Here is a 19,619-nt window from a genome sequence, read left to right as displayed (position 1 = left end):
GGAAGCCAGGGAGGTAAAGATAAATAAGATGCTCGCCGCCCTTAAGAAATGCACTGGTTGGGGAGCCTGGGCGGCTCAGTCGGTTAAGGGACTAACTCTTGATTTCGGCTCAGGTCATGGTCTCGCAGTCCATGAGTTCGAGTCCCACACTGGGCTCTGCACTGACAGTGTGGAGGCTGCTTGAGATTCTCTCTCCCTCTTTCTCTGCCCCTATCCCGCGCTCTCTCTCTCTCTCAAAACAAACAAACTAAAAGAGAGAGAGAGAAACGTACCGATTTATGGCTGATATGTAGGAATTGTCTGACCACCATGGAAGCACGCTGGTCAGCTGTAATTCCAACACCAGCATCAGAGTTATATTAAGAAGTCTTTCCTTCTCCTTGAGACATACTGAATCTTGCTCAGAAGTTGCTAGCAAGGAACCATTTTTCTCAGAAACTGCTGGTAAGCTTTACTCAGAGACCACCATCCCCCATGCGGGAATCGGCAGGCCATCCAACACATAGGTGGGCAGTCCCCACAAATTAGGTAGCATTTATTTCTAGCCACTGCTTGCAAACAACCAGTTTTGCGTGAATTATTTCTCTCAGCCATGTAACTTCCTCCACTGTCACTCTCCTTTTACATGTGGGCACCTGAAATAATGGAGACTATAAAGTGGCTGAGAAGGGTCACAGCGCACATGTGACATGGGACCACACTGGCATTTCCAATCTGCTACATAAGCCATGCGGTATCAGAACACAGGACGCTCTCTCCATGCACGATCTCACACGGAACCATATCACATGAGCCTGATCAAGTGCAGCTGCTCAGCTGGAGCAGGGAAGCTTCTGGAGCCCCCTCAGCCTGCTCCTCGCAGCAGCCCATATCCAGCTCCACAGGGCACAGTATGAAAACCAGTGTGCCGGCTCCAGAGTATGAGGAATGATCATTAAGTCAGTAAGACACCCAACATGGAAATACGTAAAGCTGTTCCCATTTCAAAATGTGGGTAAAAGAAATGATAGAGAGCCGTGAGCTTCTCCTAGTAGGTGATGTCCCAAAGAAGCAGGCTTGGGTAACACGGGCACACACACACACGTTGGACACTGATCCTGGCACTCTAAACTGCAACATCACGAGGGTTATTTGCCACGATGAGGGTCAGTGACAGTAATCTTCTAAACAACACATATCCAGCTACTGTGGTACTAACTCTACCTAACCGCTCTCTGATTCTGGCCAGGTCCATAAAGTTATTGTATCCAATATTCTTGCATGAGAAGGAGTAAAGATATGAATTGTCCCCAAACTAATATTTACATGTAAAGAAATTTTCATGAAAATCCCTAAGGTATTTTTTTTTATTTGAACCTCATTTTCAAAATCATTGTATAATTCATCTGGGAGAATGGCAAAATATATTTTTTAAAATGTTAAAGAATAACGGGTGTAGGGTAGATAAGGGCTTGATTTACAATAATGCTATGATAATGAAGAGGGTGGTAAGGGTTCAGAAATAAGAGATGAAATCATCAATGGAACAAAACAGAAATCTCTGCAACAAATCTGAACTACTCAGCTTACTAACCATGGGGGTGGGGTGCAGATACTACCTTAAGTAATACACCAATAATAAAGTACATATAGATTATAGATTTAAACTATAAAATTGAAAGCATAAGAATACCAGTGGAAAACAAATGGGCCATTATTTATATAATATTTTTGATAGGGAAAGGAAGATTTTAGGCATGATACTAAAGGCAGAATCCATAAAAGTTAAAGATTTGATTACATAAATTTTAAAAATATGTAAGTAAGGGCACCTGGCTGGCTCAGTCGGTAGAGCCTGTGATTCTTGATCTCAAGGTTATAAGTTCCAGCCCTATGTTGGGTGTAGAGCTTACTGAAAAATAAAATCTTTTTTTTTTTTTTTTAAATTTTGAGAGAGGAAGAGAGCCCATGCACAAGCATATGAGCAGGGGAGGGGTAGAGAGAGCGACAGAGAGAGAGAGAGAGAGAGAGAGAAAGAGAGAGAGAATTCTAAGCAGGTTCCATGCTGTCAGCACAGAGCCTAACATGGGGCTCAATCCCATGAACCATGACACCATGATCTGACCAAAAATCAAGAGTCAGACGCTTAACCAACTGAGCCACCCAGGCACCCCGAAAAATAGGATCTTAAAAAAAAACACACACAAATAAAGACTATATAAAGTCCTAATTGAATACTCTTTAGGGAAAATGAAAACTACCATTAACAATTTAAAAGTCAAACAAACCCACTTTGAAAAAATATTTGCAACCTAAGAAAGGATTAATGTCCTTTATATATAATGAGCTTACCAATCAGTAAGAAAAAGGATATAATAGCAAAAGGAAAAAATAGAGCAGAGGATATGAACAGGCTATTCCTAAAAAAGCAAATAAACACAAAACATTTTTATATATTCATTAATCAAAGAGTCAACACAAGAAAACCCCATTTTTCACTTATCAAAATGACACAAATTTCTAAAATAATACCCAGCATCAGCATGATTTGGAAAGCTGACATGCTACCATTGTAGATGTGAAGAAATCATTTTCATTCAGAGAAAAAAATTATGATCGTTAAGAAAGAAAAAATTACTCGTCACTTTAAAAAAAAATCCTGTAATGATATTAAATTTCATGAGAAACCTGAAAAAAAAAAAAAAAAAAAAAAAGACGAAGAAGAAGCCCAAGACATTGGTAAGCACAGCTTGGGATGGGGCTAGGAGTAGTAAGCTGGTTACCTAGGAGACAGTTTGCAGCCCTCTTGCAGGTAGGTATGCAGGTTCCCAGTTGCCGCAAGTAATAGTCCCAGGTATGGAGGGGAAGGCTTCATCGGCCTAGAAGAAAACTCAGGATGGAATTGGACACCAACAAAATAGGGGTGATCTGAAATGAGAATAATCATGATGCAATTGAAGCAGAAAAACACGAGAGCTGCTTTCAAGGTCTTATCTTTTCACAAGAAAACACATCAAACAGTGAGACAATTAACCTGCTATCATTGCCAGTGACTTTCATGAGTCATCTTCACAGCAGAATTTCACACGGCAAAACACATCTCACTTAATAAGAGATCTGGCATTTTATCTGTGCAAGGTGCTAGCATGAGCAAAATCAAGCCAAACTTTTGAATGATGAATCCTGCTTGCCCAAAGTCCGCTTGCTTTTTGAAGGCACTTCATAGACTTACCTTGGCTCCATTTCAATGGAATCCCTCTCGCTCTAGGCTAATTGTAGGTCATTCTGTCTCTTAGCTGGCTTCAGGCCATTTCCTACAAGGTCTTTACCGTTCCCAAGGGAAGAGTGGGGGGGGGGAGGGAATGCAGCAAGTACTTGCGGGTATTAATCAGAGATGGCAGCATGAAACTGAACTGACACTCCTACTTTAGCCTATGCCAACTTATCTCCTGCGACTATGAGTCTCAGAGTGATAAAAGGATGGCCTTTCAACGTGTTAATGGTGGTAACGGCTCAAGGTGGTAAGAGGTCAAGATATTTTTATTTTCTTCCTTATACTTTTCCCTATCATGTGAAACTTTTCCATGAGCATATGTTCCTTACATCATTGGGGGGGGGGGTGGAGGGGAAATTAAGCGATTTTCATATCAAGGGTTGTCAAATCTCCTACACGAACAATTCAAGTTCTCTTAGATGTAATAGGAAGAGAAAAGTAGCTTTACCAGCTACTTTTAAATACACGAATCTTGTTTTAGAATGGAAAAAATTAAATGGGCAACATTTCCAAATCTCGGTAGAAATTGTACAGAATTGCAAATTCCTTCCCCTATCAGAATTCTCAAAAACTATGTTTTTTCCCCCGATTAGGAAGCAGTTCCTAATCAAGCAACTCTCTAGAAATCCAGCAACCCTCTGATCCCATAATCACTAGAGTACAGAACATGGTCAGTGCTATATTCCCTACTTTAAAAATTATTTTAACTTGGGCAACTGGGTGGCTCAGTCAGTTGAACACCTGACTTTGGCTCAGGTCATGATTTCACAGCACTTGAGTTCAAGCCGCACATCAGGCTCTGTGCTGACAGCTTGGAGCCTGGAGCCTGCTTCAGATTATGTGTCTCCCTCTCTGCACGTCCCCTGCTCACACTCTCTCTCTCTCAAAAAAAATAAATAAACATTAAAAATAATTTTTAATTATTTTAATTGCTATATATATCAAACCGAAGATGCCAGAATATAAGTTTTATAGGGGGAAGTAAATATAACTTTAAAGCTTTCAACAAGATGCTTTATCAAATGAACTAAAATTCTAGTATGCAAATCTGGGACGCCTGGGTGGATCAGTCAGTTAAGCGTCCGACTTCAGCTCAGGTAGTGATCTCATGGTCCATGAGTTTGAGCCCCACATCAGGCTATGTGCTGACAGCTCAGAGCCTGGACCCTGCTTGGGATTCTGTGTCTCCCTCTCTCTGTGACTTTCCCCTGCTCATGCTCTGTCGCGTTCTCTCTCAAAAATAAATAAACATTAGGAGCACCTGGGTGGCTCAGTCGGCTCAGGTCATGATCTCACAGTTCGTGAGTTTGAGCCCTGCATCAGGCTCTGCACTGACAGCTTGGAGCCTGGAGCCTGCTTTAGATTCTGTGTCTCCCTTTCTCTCTGCCTCTCTGCCTCTCTCTGCCTCTCTCTCTCTCAATCAATCAATAAACAAACATTAAAAAAAATTTTTAAATAAAAAATAAATAAAAATCTAGTATGGAATTCAAAATCACAAATCTCCATCACTTACCACCGGAGACCCAAAGTTACAACAGTGAGGAATGATGATGGAACAGAAATGCCCACTCTTGTAAGGTTATCATTTAAAGCTTTGCTATACAACATGGCAGCTCCCAGCCACATGTGGCTATTTAAACCCATTCAAATTAATTGAGCACATCTCAAATGTTCAATAGCCACACGTGGCTAGTGGCTACCATACTGAACAGGGCAGAATAGGCCACCATGGCAGCAAGTTTAATTGGACAGCTCTGAGTCCAGAAAAATCCAGTGTAGAAATCCTCTACATCACATCTAGGAAGAAGCCTCCTTGAATTACAGGGACATTCAGGTAAGAAAGCTTGGTGAGGAGAATGCTACCTTCTCCCAGGAATGTGTCCCCTCAAGAAAAGAAGAAACCATCCATTCTTAGAAAAGAAACTAAGCAATGTAGCTTTAAATTTAATATGCAATGACTCTTACAGCACAGCATGTAGGGATGTCTTTGAAAGAAGCAGACAGTAATTGTGCTTTTTGTACAACTACATACAGAAGCCAAGCAATGAGTCTGTCATAGCCAGGGACAAAATATTTGAATGAATGGACCACTGTTCTGAATCACTTTCTCAAAAAAAAAAAAAAAAAAAAAAAAAAAAAAAAAAAAAAAATCCCCTATGCCAAAATGAGGAAAGAACCTAAAAAGTTTTTATTTTCATGATGCTCTATATCAGTCAGGTAAAATATCTGTTAAATAGTGCTCGTAATTGCTTTGAATCACATTCTGACGTTATACTAATCTCAAGCTTTGTTTTTCCTTTTAGAACCCCTTTAGGAACGTTGAGATTCATGGATATGATTCTAAGGGGTAGCTAAGATCAGAATCTTTGGGGGGAATTTTCCTTAATAAGATAAATTTCTTTGCAATCAACTTTTAAAAATTGCAAGATTTCACAGCGTCTCTCATTTCCTTTCCAACACGCACGAGATTTGCAAGTATCAACGGGAATCTAAATCCAGGCGATAAAAGAGGCATCTAAGAATTTGCTGACAATAATGAGAGCCAGGAGAATTAAAAGAAAGTACGTACTTGAATGAAGTAAACAAATAGTTATCTGCTTAAGAAATCCTCTGCCCTCTCACATGCCAGAAAGATTTAAGAGAATTCAACCCCAAAGAGTGATCCACCCTATAAAAATTCTAAATGATAGGCATTTCCATCAGAAAGACTACAGGAAATACATCCCCATACCCTAATTCAAAACTTCAGGCACGGACTGATAATCTTAAGTGGAATGTCCAATGAAAACAAGAGGAACAATAAAATCCACAGAGGTGGTCACAGGCCATGGTTGGGCTCCAGCCTTGCCTGTGACTAGCTGGATGGCCCTGGGCAAGTTATTTATCCTCTCTGCACTCCAATCTCCTTCTCTGAAAAGTGGGAATAACATCACCTGCCTTGTCACTTAAATAAGGCACGCAGAGTCCCCAGCAAGGGGTCGAGTGAGAAGCGTCTAGTGAGTGTGCATGCAGTGTCCGCTGCTTTCCCTCTTTGAGGTCCAGGTAACATGTTACTGTATTCAAAGAAGCCTTCGCCAACTTTAATTCTCCTCCCTGCCCAGGACTCCTGAAATACCTGAACAGATTAGAGACAGAAAAGGAAAGGGAGAGAGAGAAGGAATTTGAAATAGAGGAATGTGACGTGGGCTAAGATGCTAAAAGAAGTAGGACATTTAGAAGAGTAAGTAGTCCCGAATATTTGTAGCCTAAAGTAGATAGGTTGGGGGGCGCCTGGGCGGCTCAGTCGGTTGAGCGACCGACTTCAGCTCAGGTCATGATCTCACGGTTTGTGAGCTCGAGCCCCGAGTCGGGCTCTGTGCTGACAGCTGGGAGCCTGGAGCCTGCTTCGGAGTCTGTGTCTCCCTCGCTCTCTGCCCCTCCCCCACTCATGCTCTGTCTCTCTCTGTCTCAGAAATAAATAAACATAAAAAATATTTTTTTTAAGTTGATAGGTTGAAACGATAGGTTCTAGAATGTCATGTTACCATTTTCAGAGTATCCTGTACCAACTAAGCATTTGATAAATGAGACTGGTTTATCCAACAAATTAGTGTCACACGCACTGCACAGTCACAGCCCTGTCCTCGGTAGGAGGTGTTGCAGAGGGAAGAGCCTGGAGGCAGGGAGAAGCTTTAGGACCACTCTGGGTTGGAGTCACCACGCACTGGGCCCAGGGTGGGAGGGATGGGAATGAAATCCCAAACTCGGTCTTTCTTTCTCGAGACGCAATCTACAGGACTTGATAGCTGATTACAAGTTGGGAGTATAAAAGGGAAGAAAAACTAAATGCATCCAATTTTAAGCCTGATAGTCTAGGACAGTGGTTCCCAATCGGGGCGGGTGTGTCCCTCAGGGACATTTGGCAATGTCTGCAGATGGTTTGGGGTGTTGCAACTTTCGGAGGTGAGGATGATACTGCTGGCAGCCAGTGGGTAGAGGCTAGGGATGCTGCCACATATCATAGAGTGCACAGGATGGCCCCCACCACAAAGAACGATCCCACTCCCAATGTCAATGGTGGCAAGGGAGAGAAACACTGGACAAGGAGATTGATGATAACAGAAATAGTCAGGAGGAAGAACTAGTTTGGAAGCATGTAAAGTTAATTTTAAATAAGTTGAATTAGAAGTCCTAGGAGAATATCCAGATAGATAAACAGGCCAAGCAGGCAACTGAACATGTTAGGTTCAAGTTAGTTAAATGAAGTATATACGTGTGAGTCCCGAACAGGGGTTGGCAAACATTTCTGTAAAGGGCCAGGTAGTAAGTAACCTTAGAGAAAGAGTAGGGATCAGCTGTAAGCATGGGCTTACTATATCTTTGCAGCTCTGAATGAGAACACTGTCCTCTGTCTCACCATTAATGGTGTATGGTTTGTGCCTATGCTCTCGAGGGTGTCCCAGGCCACACACAAACAACTTCTTCAGTGATCTCCCTCAACGAAAGTCTAATCCCTCTGTGCTGTTTGGTCTTACTAAGAACTTCCGTGGATACAGCGACTAGTGTTCAAAAGTCAAATGACTGGCCCACACTTGACCACAGAGAGCAATATAGAAAGGCAGACTCCAGGTACAACGAGGGGCCCACGTCCCAAACACAACAGACGTCAACACCAGTCACCAGTAGTGAGGAGGGCGCTGGGTCATTCTTCCTCAAAGGAGGAAGAAAGCAAAGTGTTACTCAATAACAAGCTGCCTGCCTTTCCCAGAGCAACTGACCTAGAGGCTAGCAACCGGAGAAGGCCCAGAAAGGGGGCAGGGATGGTTAAGGAAGCATACTGCTAGTGGAACTGGTAGACTCAGAACAATGTATCATTTTATGGTCGATTCAGACTACTGGGCCCCAAAATGATTAGGACTATACATGGTCTGTTTTCTCATGTAATTTATATTTAGTCATATTATTTATGCTTAGCTGTGTATTTATTTCCAAGGAGAGGGGAAAAGAAGGACAGCAAAGAAAATAAATCTCAACTTATATCTTCACATACAACATCAAATTGTATCTTCCTATATAACAACAAATAGACATTAGTTTACCATGAGAATTTTTAAAAACAAAAAGCCCACTTACTTGCCAGTTCAATGATTTCCATCCTCTCCCCATCGACATCCTGACCTACAAAACTTAAGTCCTTCTGCTCAAACTGACTGATCAGGCTTGGGTTCACCTGGAAAAACAAGAAATTAAGTGTCTTTGGGCAGCAGGGCCATACAGAAGTATCAGCTTATGAAAATGTCCATCCATTTCAGTGATGCTCTTAACTAGTAGCTCATTTCTATACCCAGCTCCCAAAGCCTATTTTTAAACTCATGATGAACCTGAGAAACAGGCTAATCATAGCCCCTAAATCTGAGAAGCCCACCTTCTGTTGCTCAAAGACGAGATTCAAAAAGGACTGTGATGCAGATTTCTGACTTGGAGCCTTGAGATTAGCTATTTATAGCTGTCACCATATTTGCTTCTTCGAGTTATGTGTAATTAAGTATCTCTCCTCAAATCACAAATCTGCTTGAAGATTAAAACTATCTTATTTCCCTTGAGACTCACCCCAATGCTTTCTCTACGTATAGTTACATAAAAACTCTAAGGAGAAGCTTAGAGCAATTTTTCTGCTAGAATTTTGGTTACAGATGACAGGTTGATGACCTGGCGCACACAGCCCCTTTCCTCGTTCATCTCATCCCTAGTCCTTCCCGAAACTTTTCAGCCTCTCCACAGAAAGCACTTGCTCACCTAAAATCAAAGTGGGGTCCCACCTATCGTCCTCAATCTTAACCCCATAGGCTTTTATGTTATTTTTCTAACATTAGGTTAGTTCTCATAATTTGTAATTATTTTTCCTTTTTCTAACAGCTTTATTGACATACGATCCACATACCATACAATTCACCCACTAAAAGTGTACAATTCAATGATTTTTAACATATTCACAGAGGATTTCAGCTATGACCACAATTGATTCAAGAATATACCTTATCCCCTCTAACCATCATCCCCTAATACCCTCATCACCTCCCCACCAGCCCTAGGCAACCACTGATCCATATTGTCTCTTTAGATTTGTCATGTTAATGGAACCATACAGTATGTAGTCTTTTGTGACTGGCTTCTTGGCTTCTTTCCTTAGCATAACATTTTTAGATTCGTCTAGGTAGTAGCATGCATCAATATTTCATTTCTTTTCATTGTCAAATAATTCCATTGTATGGATATACCACGTCTTACTTATCCATTCATCAGTTGGTGGATGTTGGTTGTTCCTTTTTTTTTTTTTTTTTAGCTCTTATGGATAATGCTGCTTTGAGCATTTGTATATGAGTTTTGTGCATGTATGTTTTCATTTCTCTTGGGTTATATATCTAAGGATGGAATTACCGGGTCATATGGTAACTCTGCATTTAACTTTTTGAGGAACTGCCTGATGATTTTCCAAAGTGGCTGCACCATTTTACATTCCTACCAACAGTGTCTCCTCACCACCACTTGTTATTATCCATCTTTTTTGACTATAGCCATACCTAGTGGTATTTCTTTGTGGTTTTGATTTGCACTTCCCTGATGATTAATGATGTTGAACATCTTTTCATTTGCTTATTGGCCATTAGTATATCTGTTTTGGAGAAATATCTAATCAGAATCCTTGCCATTATTTATTATCCAGTTCTAAGAATCCTTTATATATTCTAGATATAAGGACCTTGTCTGATATATATTTTCTGTTATCTTTTTTTAATCCTGTCCATTGGAATGTAAGCTCCCTATCAGGAGAGAGACCGTGTGTGTGCTTCCCCCTCCCATCTCCAGTGCATATCAGAGGCACAAGAAGAATGGAGGAATGGATGGCCACAGTATTGTGTGCACAGTAATTCTCACACCTTCTAGCTACCACTTAGGCAAAGCAGCTCAATAGTTTTTGTCCCACCAGTTAGGCCAGTTCCCAATGGAAATAAGACCAAAAATGGCCTATACTCAGCAAAGTGTTCCCTAATCGTAGTGACACTGTTGATAGCCTACCCGGCATCGATTCCCAGCGGTCTTCCCTCAAAACAGAACCGTGGACTTGTCCTGGCATCTACTCTACCCCCACATGACCCATGGGATTCCATCTCCCCCATTCTAAAAGTTGGTCCTGACTGGTCTAAGCCAACATGATAAGCCTATCCCTCTTGGCTAATGAATGATCCAAGAACTCAGGTTTAAACCTGGTTTAGCTTTGCCTTTGGAATGGTTACTAGTTCAGAGGTGGGCAAGTGATCTGTATTGATCCAATCAGACTGAAGAAAAACTTCCATGTCTAGGAGAGATGTGTGTTGCCTCAGCTGCAGCTGGTAGCCATCTTGCACCTATGAGGGAAACCAGCCTAGGACAAGGTAAACACCCAGAAAAGGGTAAGGCCAAGAGAATCCCAGGGATAGTAGAAGCCCTGATTATACCATGCCTGGAGCCTGCCCAGCCTCTGAACTACCTATTATCTGATATAACTAGTTTCTTTACTGTTGAGGTTGGTTTGAGTAAATAACAAGCAGGGATTTTGATTCTTCCCAGCCAAAAGCATCACAATTGATATACCAATTAATCCTGGTATAGATAGTCTGCATCTTGGGGAACCTATGCTTCTCATGGGACAATCTCAACAGTCACTCTTAGTAATCATGTGACACTAAGGCTCTTGCTCAATGTAGATTTCCAAAGAGGTTCCCAAACCAAGAACTCATTATGTGATACCCAGAGATGCAACCCTAACCTGAGAGACATACGGTTCAGAAGATGTAAGTTCCCTTTACCCAAACCTTCCAAAATAAAGGGCAGGAGGTTAAGGATAAAGATGATGACCTTACCTTGGTCTAGGAGACAAAAGTTAGGGCAACATAGAACCCTGATAATGTCCCTTGTGCAGATACTTAAAGATTTTGACTTTGAAAAGCCAAGAAGGGCTGAGCCCAATGGATACCACAGAGCTGGACACCTTTTCCAGAGGTCTGCTTGTAATCACCGGAGTTCCTTTAACTAAGCATCTACATTCCATAGTAATTTAGTGTGTGGGCCATACCTCATACCGATGTCTGTGCCTTTCTTCTATAAAAGGAACATCACCATAAAGTTTCCCTATAAAGATACAAGAATGAAATTAAAATCAAAGTAATCAGTTTTGGAATCACATCGATAGCATATGTATGGGGGACATCTCTTTGATCTCTATCCATAGGTTAGAGGCCCAAGAATTAACTGGACTCCAGATAGTAATCTAGATTTTCTTCTCTTACAGTACAGAATAGGAATAGCTTCAAAACCCTAAAACAATTCTCAAGTACGCCATCACCATTGCATAAAGGGAAGCTCTCTGTTAGACAAGTTCACCGTGGAGTCCAAGAGATGTGCCCTCCTTTTATACACCTACCTGCAGTACTGAGAGGGGGAGTAACGTCTGCACCATCCCTCCTGTGCAGATTCATAACAGGGCTCATTTTACAAAAGAACAAAACAAAACCAAAGGAACGGAAATGAAACTGAAGGACTTGCCCAAGGCCCCACCCCGCTGGCAGCACAGTTCTGCCTTGAGCCCAGGCCCCCCCGCACCTGGTCCATGCTTTCTCCACCACACCAGCCACCTCAGTGTAGTGGCCAAATTGGTTTGCACTCTGCCTTAAAAATAAGCCTGTCCTTCGACTCTAACATTTGACCTGTAAGAATTTACCCCGGAAAATAGAAACAAAGAGAGTTCACCATGAAGATGTGCACTGCTTCATTATTTACCAGCGGACAATTGGAAACAAGCCCAGAGTCAGGAATAGAGGACTGCTGGATTAAATGAGAGCACATCTATACCAACAATTCTGGGTTTTTTTAAGTTTTTTAAAGAATTTATTTATTTATTATTTTGAGAGAGAGAGCCCAAGCAGGTGAGGGGCAGAGAGACAGGGAGAGGGAGAGAGAATCACAAACAGGCTCCTCACTGTCAGCGTGGAGCCCATCACGGGGCTGGAACTCATGAACGGAGAGATCATGACGTGAGCTGAAACCAAGAGTCAACAATTCTTAACCAGGAGTGCATGGCTCACGATCACATGTGGGGCTGCTAAAACATGCCCATGTCACTGCAGGTGCTGCAGCCCAGGGCAGCATGTGGGGCATGACCAATCTGGCAATGGTCACAGTGACCGGGGGGATGCCCAGTGACGGCAGTGTCAGGCGGATAGCAGTGGCATCCGTCACCAGACCCCTCTCAAGAACGGGCCCCCGTGGATCATGTGCAGAAGCAGGACGGCACTGGCACCAAGCGGGTTTTAACACTGGAGCAGCGGGAGAGGCCAAGAGCCACCCCCTCAGCGCCAGCCATCATGACGCAGACCCCCGGCACACAGAGAAGACCCGCCAATGGTGCTGGAGCACATCGTGCAACTACAACAGAATGGCCGGCAGTGCTCAGTTCAACAGGCAGGGGGTCACCAGACTCTCCAAGACGTCACGAGGCTGCGGGCAGGGTGTCCCCACCAAGACAGACCAAATGCCTCGTGCCTCCTTTGAGATTTTTGACTCAGATAAAGCGCACATCAGTTGTATTCTCGCATGACTGATATATGATCATTTATCACGACTGAACTTCTATTTGCGATTTTGTCCCTATAGATGCAGCTCCCTGGTGATGATGTTAATGATAGTGAATATTTACCACATGTGTTTTAGAAAAATCGGAAATAGGTGCGCACAGGGTGCTACTTTGAGAGAGCTCCAACATGCCACCGAGAGGGGGCTCGTTCACGACAGAGCCTTTGTACTCAAACTATCGGTTCATAAAAATGAAACGAAAAATGGAAACTAATAGCACAATAATGCCCAGTTGGGGGGGAAAAAAAAGAAGAAGAAGCGTATGTATCATTGTGAAGTTACAAGAGAAACCATTTGAATGCTCTGGACCTAACTTTGAAAGGATCCTGATTCCCTTATGACCTCTGACTTTGTGATCGATCTTTTCCTCCTGTGGGCCAAAATTTCCTCTCTGCTTTCTCCATTACAACAGATGACCTAGAAATCCAATAACAGAGCCTGCCAATGTTGACAGATGGTGAGGAAAATGGCAAAAATCTCCACATTACGATATAAGGCATTATATATATTTATATATATGCTTTTATAAATAAAGTTTTATTGGGAAAGCCACGCCCCTTCATTTATGTATTGTCTAGGCTTGCTCTCCCTCTAGAATGGCAGCGTGGAATAGTTGCAACAGAGACTGCACCAGTCCTCTATGCCATTTAATGCGTAATGTGTGGCTTGGGCAAATTATTTCACCTCTCTGCCCCAGCTTCCTCATCTGTAAAATGGGAATTACAATAGTCCTATTTCATAGGGCTGTTGTAAGTAAATCATGTGATTGCTATTGTTATCTCTAGACTAGGAAATCCAAGCAGGAAGATGATGGACATGATGGGGACTTGTCCCTTCAATTCTTATAACCAGTGTCTAGCACATAAGCAGGTAACCAATAAATATTTGTTTAATGAATGAAGCATTCTTTCTCTCTCATATATATATATATATATATATATGTGTATATATATACATGTGTATATATATACATGTGTATATATGTACATGTGTATATATATATATATGTGTATATATATATATGTGTGTATATATATATGTATATATATAGGGGAGAAATATATATACAGGCGATATGATGAAATATGGTTTCAGAACTTTGGAAATACTGTTTTTTGCATTCAAATTCTTTCCCAGTGGCTTACAAATCTGTCAAGAACGAATTAACAAAACTAATCCTTTGCCATATCCATGAAAAAAATTAAAATTTCCTTTAAAACTATATGTTGAGAATCAGCTCAGGATCTTAGCAGTCCAATTCTATTTGAAACCTTACAGGGCACAGGCTGACTCAGTCAGTGGAGCATAGGACTCTTGATCTCTGGGTTGTGAGTTCCAGCCCCACATTGGGTGTAGAGATTACTTAACATAAAATCTTGAAAGAAAGAAAGAAAGAAAGAAAGAAAGAAAGAAAGAAAGAAAGAAAGAAAGAAAAAGAAAACACCTTAAAAACAAAATCAAACCAAGAATGCTCATTCTGGGGCCCCGCCCCAGGGATTCTGATTTGGTTACTCTCAGGAGAGTGCCTGGGCATATGGGTTTTTACAAAGTGCCTCCTCCCTGTGCGTTCCGGGCTAGGAACCACTGATCCACACTGTCACTGAAAGTGCTGTAGGAGGACAGTCAATGACAAGGCAAGATGCTAGCTGCTGCTGAATGTGGAGGGTATCTAGGTGTGGAGTGAAAAGACTGAGGGGTAGAGACACCATGTTATGAAGAGCGGTTCTCCAGATGGATTTATCAAGCGCACACACACCATGGCATGATCTTGGCCACAGGGGAAACCCTCCACAAAACAACAGCCTTCCTTTCAATTCTAGTCTTTCTGGAGACAAAATCAAATGCAACACAGGAGCACCTGGGTGGCTCAGTCGGTTAAGCATCTGACTTGACCTGAGGTCATGGTCTTGTGGTTCATGTGTTCGGGCCCCACATTGGGCTCTGTGCTGTCAGTGCAGAGCCTGCTTTGGACCCTCTGTCTCCTCTCTGCCCCTCCCCAGCTCATGCTCGCTCTCGCTCTCTCAAAAATAACATACACATTAAAAAAATCAAATGCAACAGAGATTAAGTGCACATAAGGTTAAGGTTCACTTAAGAAGTTAGGCGCCTGGGTGGCTCAGTCTGTTGAGCGTCCAACTTCGGCTCAGGTCATGATCTTGTGGCTCTTGAGTCCGAGCCCCATGTCGGGCTCTGTGCTGACAGTTCAGAGCCTGGAGCCTGATTCTGGGTACCCCCTCTCACTCTGCCCATCCCCCACTCATGCTCTGTCTGTCTCTCTCTCAAAAATAAACATTAAAAAAAATTTTTTTAAAGAACCAAGTGCCAGCAAAGCTTTAGAGAAAAGCAACTGATAAAAGTCTTAAAACCCATAAAATGCTCCCAACATAGGCAGCAAGACACCAATAATAAGTACAATAGGTTTCTCAGAAACAAAAACACTTTGCCAATTTACACCATCTCCTTCTCTAATTAGCTACTGGGTAAATTCTGTCTCATACATATTATTTTTTCCCTCTTTCTTCCCTTCTTTCTTGAGAGAGAGAGGGTGCACGAGCAGGGGAGAGACAGTGAGACAGGGAGAGAGAAAATCCCAAGCAGTCTCTGCCCTCAAACTCACAAACATTGAGATCATGACCTGAGCCAAAACCAACAGTCCGACGCTTAAGTGACTGAGCCACCCAGGCGCCCCGATACATAATATATTCTTTTTTTTTTTTTTAATTTTTTAAAATGTTTATTTATTTTTGAGAGAGAGACAGAGACAGAGACAGAGTGTGAGCAGGGGAGGGGCAGAGAGAGAGGGAGACACAGAACTCGAAGCAGGCTCCAGGCTCCAATCTGTCAGCACAGAGCCCGACGTGGGGCTCAAACTCACAAACCGCGAGATCATGACCTGAGCTAAAGTCAGTGGCTTAACCAACTGAGCCATCCAGGTGCCCCCAAAATATATTCTTAATCTATGCATGATCCTGCCCACTCCCGCTCTCGTGTTAGTAATCCTAGCAACTGAACCTGAGTTATTTTTCGCTCCTTTTCAGAGCCAAAATTTCCCCCTTCCAAAAAGCTATATAAAGCCAAAAGGTGAAGGAAACCAAATGTCTATGGCCAGAAAAATGGATACACAAAAACGGTCCATACATACAATGCAATATCATTCAGCCTTAAATAGGAAGGAATTTCTGACCATGCTACAACATGGATAAACCTTGAGGCTATTACACCAAGTGAAATAAGCCAGCCACAGAAAGACAAATTCTGGATGATTCCACTTGTACGAGGTCCCTAGAGTAGTCAAATTCATGGAGACAGAAAGTAGAACCGTGGTTGCTAAGGGCTGCAGGCAGGGGGAATAGGAAGTTGTTAAATGGGTACAGAGTTTCAGTTTTGCAAGATAAAAAAGTTCTGGAGATTGGATGCACAGTAATGTAAATATCCTTAATACTATTGAACTGCACACGTAAAAATGTTAAGATGGTAAATTTTATGTTACACGTATTTTACCACAATTAAAGTATTTTTTAAGTTTATTTCTTTATTTTGAGACAGAGCAAGAGGGACAGAGGGATCACAAGCAGGGGAAGGAGACAGAGGGAGAGATTCCCAAGCAGGTTCCACATTGTCAGAGCAGAGCCCAACTTGGGGCTCGATCCCAGGAACCTCGAGACCGTGACCTGAGCCAAAATCAAGACTCGGACGCTTAACTGACTGAGCCACCCAGGTACCCCCACAATTAAAATTTTTAAAACTGAAATTTATACAGCCCCATTCTTGCCCCCACCATTCCCTCTTCCCCTAACTTCCCCTTTATCCAAACCTCCCATCCGCATTGTTTGCAACCTATCTTACTGAACTGCTCTCAAAAACCCAGCAGATCTGTCTTCAGTTGGGACCACAGTAACTCCCCCTTTCCCCATCTGTGACCTCTGTTCTTCTGTGCCTTCTGCTGGCCCCGTTTACTAGCTGTTTATCCTCAACTGGAGACACCTGCCCAGAGCTGTACCCTCCCTTCTTCCCCCACTTTCACTCCTAAAAGCCATCACCCATATGCTGTTGACCCGCATTCTGTACCTTCTGATCCTTCCCTTTCACCTGGGCTCCACAGCTCCTATTTCCAGGGGGCTAGAGGAAATCACCCATGGCATGGACAAAAGGTAAAATCGCTACCTGATGGGTTTTGTTACCTCTTTCCTCTTGACAGTACTGCCTTGCCTTTGCACAAATAGCTTTTAACTGCTGCACGAGTGTCTTAATTGGAGTCACTTCGAAGACTGCCCAGAACCATGCCCTGTGCTAATTAGGCACTACCAGGAGCTAGAACTCTCTGTGTACGTGCAAGTGTTTGCTGGTATTTGTCCAACGAAGAGGTTGTTCAGGGTGTGGATATGTGGTGTGTTTGGCTTGCATAGTGTTGGCGGACACACGGTGTTTTAAAACTTTAAATACGTTGCCAACATTTAGAAACCATGAGATTTCTCATGAAACTCCAGATTTCCAGATTCTGTTGAAAATTTAGACGACTGGCAACAGTGAATGCACAGTCCTTCATGTGACTATCAGTTTTAGCAGTTACTCCTTTGATGGATCAAGTCCTTGTCAATTTGCCCCAGTCCCCACCACTCCCTACTGCCTCTCTGACTCTAAGGCCTGATTTAGCTGCCACTGATTGTTGAGCTTAAGCTGTGGCATCTCTTATACCTGGCTGTTTGACTCATTTACATTCCCAGCCCAGTTCTACTGGCCCAGCTGCTCAGCCCTATGTTGATTCAGTGTGTGTGTCCCTCCTCAAGCCAAGCGTGTGGTTTCAGACTGGCTTTCAGAAGCCAGAGTGGGGTCTACATTTCCTGCTCTCCCTGCTCTCCTTTCACAAGACACTCCGGAAAGCTGTGGAATCCTGTCCTGGGTCTCTCAGCACAAGGCAGCTTTCAGCTCCGCAAGCTGTTTGGGTGTTTCTATTCCCCCTTTAATTAAGGTCCAGCCATTTGGTATAGTGAGGTGGTCAAGAGCTCAGGCTCAGAAATCAGCTGAGTGACTTTCTAACAAATAACCTGGCTAAGATGCCTTTCTCTCTCGTGCAAAATTCGCCTGGGTCCTAGGGGTGTTGAAACAAATAACTGAAATCATGCGCATGACGTCCTAATTACTGATGCTTAGAAAGTGTGCAGTTAGGGCCAGCTACTATCTTTGTCCTTCTTTACTTATTACTTTTAGATTTTACTACACCGCTTCCTTAGTTTTTATAAAACATCTCATTTCTTTTAAGTATCTAAACTCCTCCTCTTTCCCTAGTTTTGTTTTTCATGATCTTTTACCTCAATTTGCTACTATAAAAATGCTAATTTTCTATTTTTGAAATGTGATTCCTTGCCTTTAACTCTACAGTTTTTTCCTTGCTCGAATCTCTTCCCCTCCACCCGACTTAGTATTCTTATCCTATTTTTAACATCTCTTTTCTTAGATTTTTCTTTATGCTTCTGCTAGTCCATATTAGCAGGTGGGAAGCAGAGAGACTAGAACGACGGGGAGGTCTGCTCGTCCTCACCCTAGGCTCACTGCTTCTCCCCTCCCACTGCCATCGCGGGACCCCATTCTTTTTTTTTTTTTTTTTTGTATATTCATTAAAAATTTTTTTTAATTGGAGTATAGTTGAAATACGATGTTATATTCGTTTCAGGTGTACAACATAATGATTCAGTATCTCTATGTTATGCTGTGCTCACCACATTGACTCACTCACCATTGACTATATATATATGCCCTATACTTTTTATTCCCATAACTTACTTACTCCATAACTGGAAGCCAGTATCTCCCACTCCCCTTCACCCATTTTCCCCAACCCCTCACCCCATCCTCTCTGGCAACCATCAGTTTGTTCTCTGTATTTATAGGTCTGGATTCTGCTTTTCATTTGTTTATTCATTTGTTTTGGGTTTTTTTAGATTCCACATTGTGAGTGAAATCATATGGTATTTGTCTTTTTCAGTCTGACTTATCTCACTTAGCATAATGCCCTCTAGGTCCATCCATATTGCTGCAAACGACAAGATCTCATCCTTTTTACGGCTGAGTAATATTCCACTGTGTAAATGTACCACAGCTTCTTTCGGCATTCATCCGTTGATGGACACTTAGGTTGCTTCCATATCTTGGCTATTGTAAATAATGCTGCAAGAAACATAGGGGTGTATATATATTTTTTTGAATTAGTGTTTTCATTTTCCTTGGGTAAATTCCCAGTAGTGGAATTACTAGATCATATAGTATTTCTATTTTTAATTTTTTTTGAGGAACGTCCATACTGTTTCCCACAGTGGCTATACCAGTAGTGGGGCCCCCCATTCTTAATACTGGGTCATACCCAGGGGTGCCTGGGTGGCTCAGTCGGTTAAGCCTCTGACTCTCAGCTGACAGCTCAGAGCCTGCAGCCTGCTTCGGATTCTGTGTGTGTGTCTCTCTCTGCCCTTCCCCCAATCACACTGTCTCTCTGTCTCTCTGTCTCTCTCTCTCTTTCTGTCCCCTCCTCTCAAAATAAATAAACATTAAAAAATATATATTAGGTCATATCCAGAACTTTGAGAGACATGCAGGTCTTATATTGACAATACCCCCTTCACGTTAACGATCCTAACAGCCACACTGAAATAGCGCCTTTTCTGTGCCGGGCACTGAAGGACCCACATGCATAACTGATTTAACCCTCAGAAGAACCCCCTGAGGC

At 42.4% G+C, this 19,619-nt stretch overlaps 1 protein-coding gene across 4 annotated transcripts in view; it reads right to left on the bottom strand.

The window, feature by feature from the left end:
• CTPS2 (CTP synthase 2) overlaps positions 1–19,619 on the bottom strand; it is a 106,086-nt gene that overhangs the window by 9,729 nt on the left and 76,738 nt on the right. For all 4 annotated transcript variants that reach the window (XM_019417989.2, XM_019417990.2, XM_019417987.2 and 1 more), the window contains 3 exons: positions 11,346–11,401; positions 8,366–8,462; positions 2,763–2,907 (listed from right to left, as the gene is read on the bottom strand). In XM_019417989.2, coding sequence (XP_019273534.1) covers positions 2,763–2,907; positions 8,366–8,462; positions 11,346–11,401 — 298 coding nt within the window. The remainder of the gene's footprint in view (positions 1–2,762; positions 2,908–8,365; positions 8,463–11,345; positions 11,402–19,619) is intronic.

Source organism: Panthera pardus, unplaced genomic scaffold (assembly GCF_024362965.1).
Source record: "Panthera pardus isolate Hobbes unplaced genomic scaffold, ASM2436296v1 HiC_scaffold_27, whole genome shotgun sequence".
NCBI classification, from domain to species: domain Eukaryota; kingdom Metazoa; phylum Chordata; class Mammalia; order Carnivora; family Felidae; genus Panthera; species Panthera pardus.
This window is presented reverse-complemented; position numbering and strand designations above follow the sequence as displayed.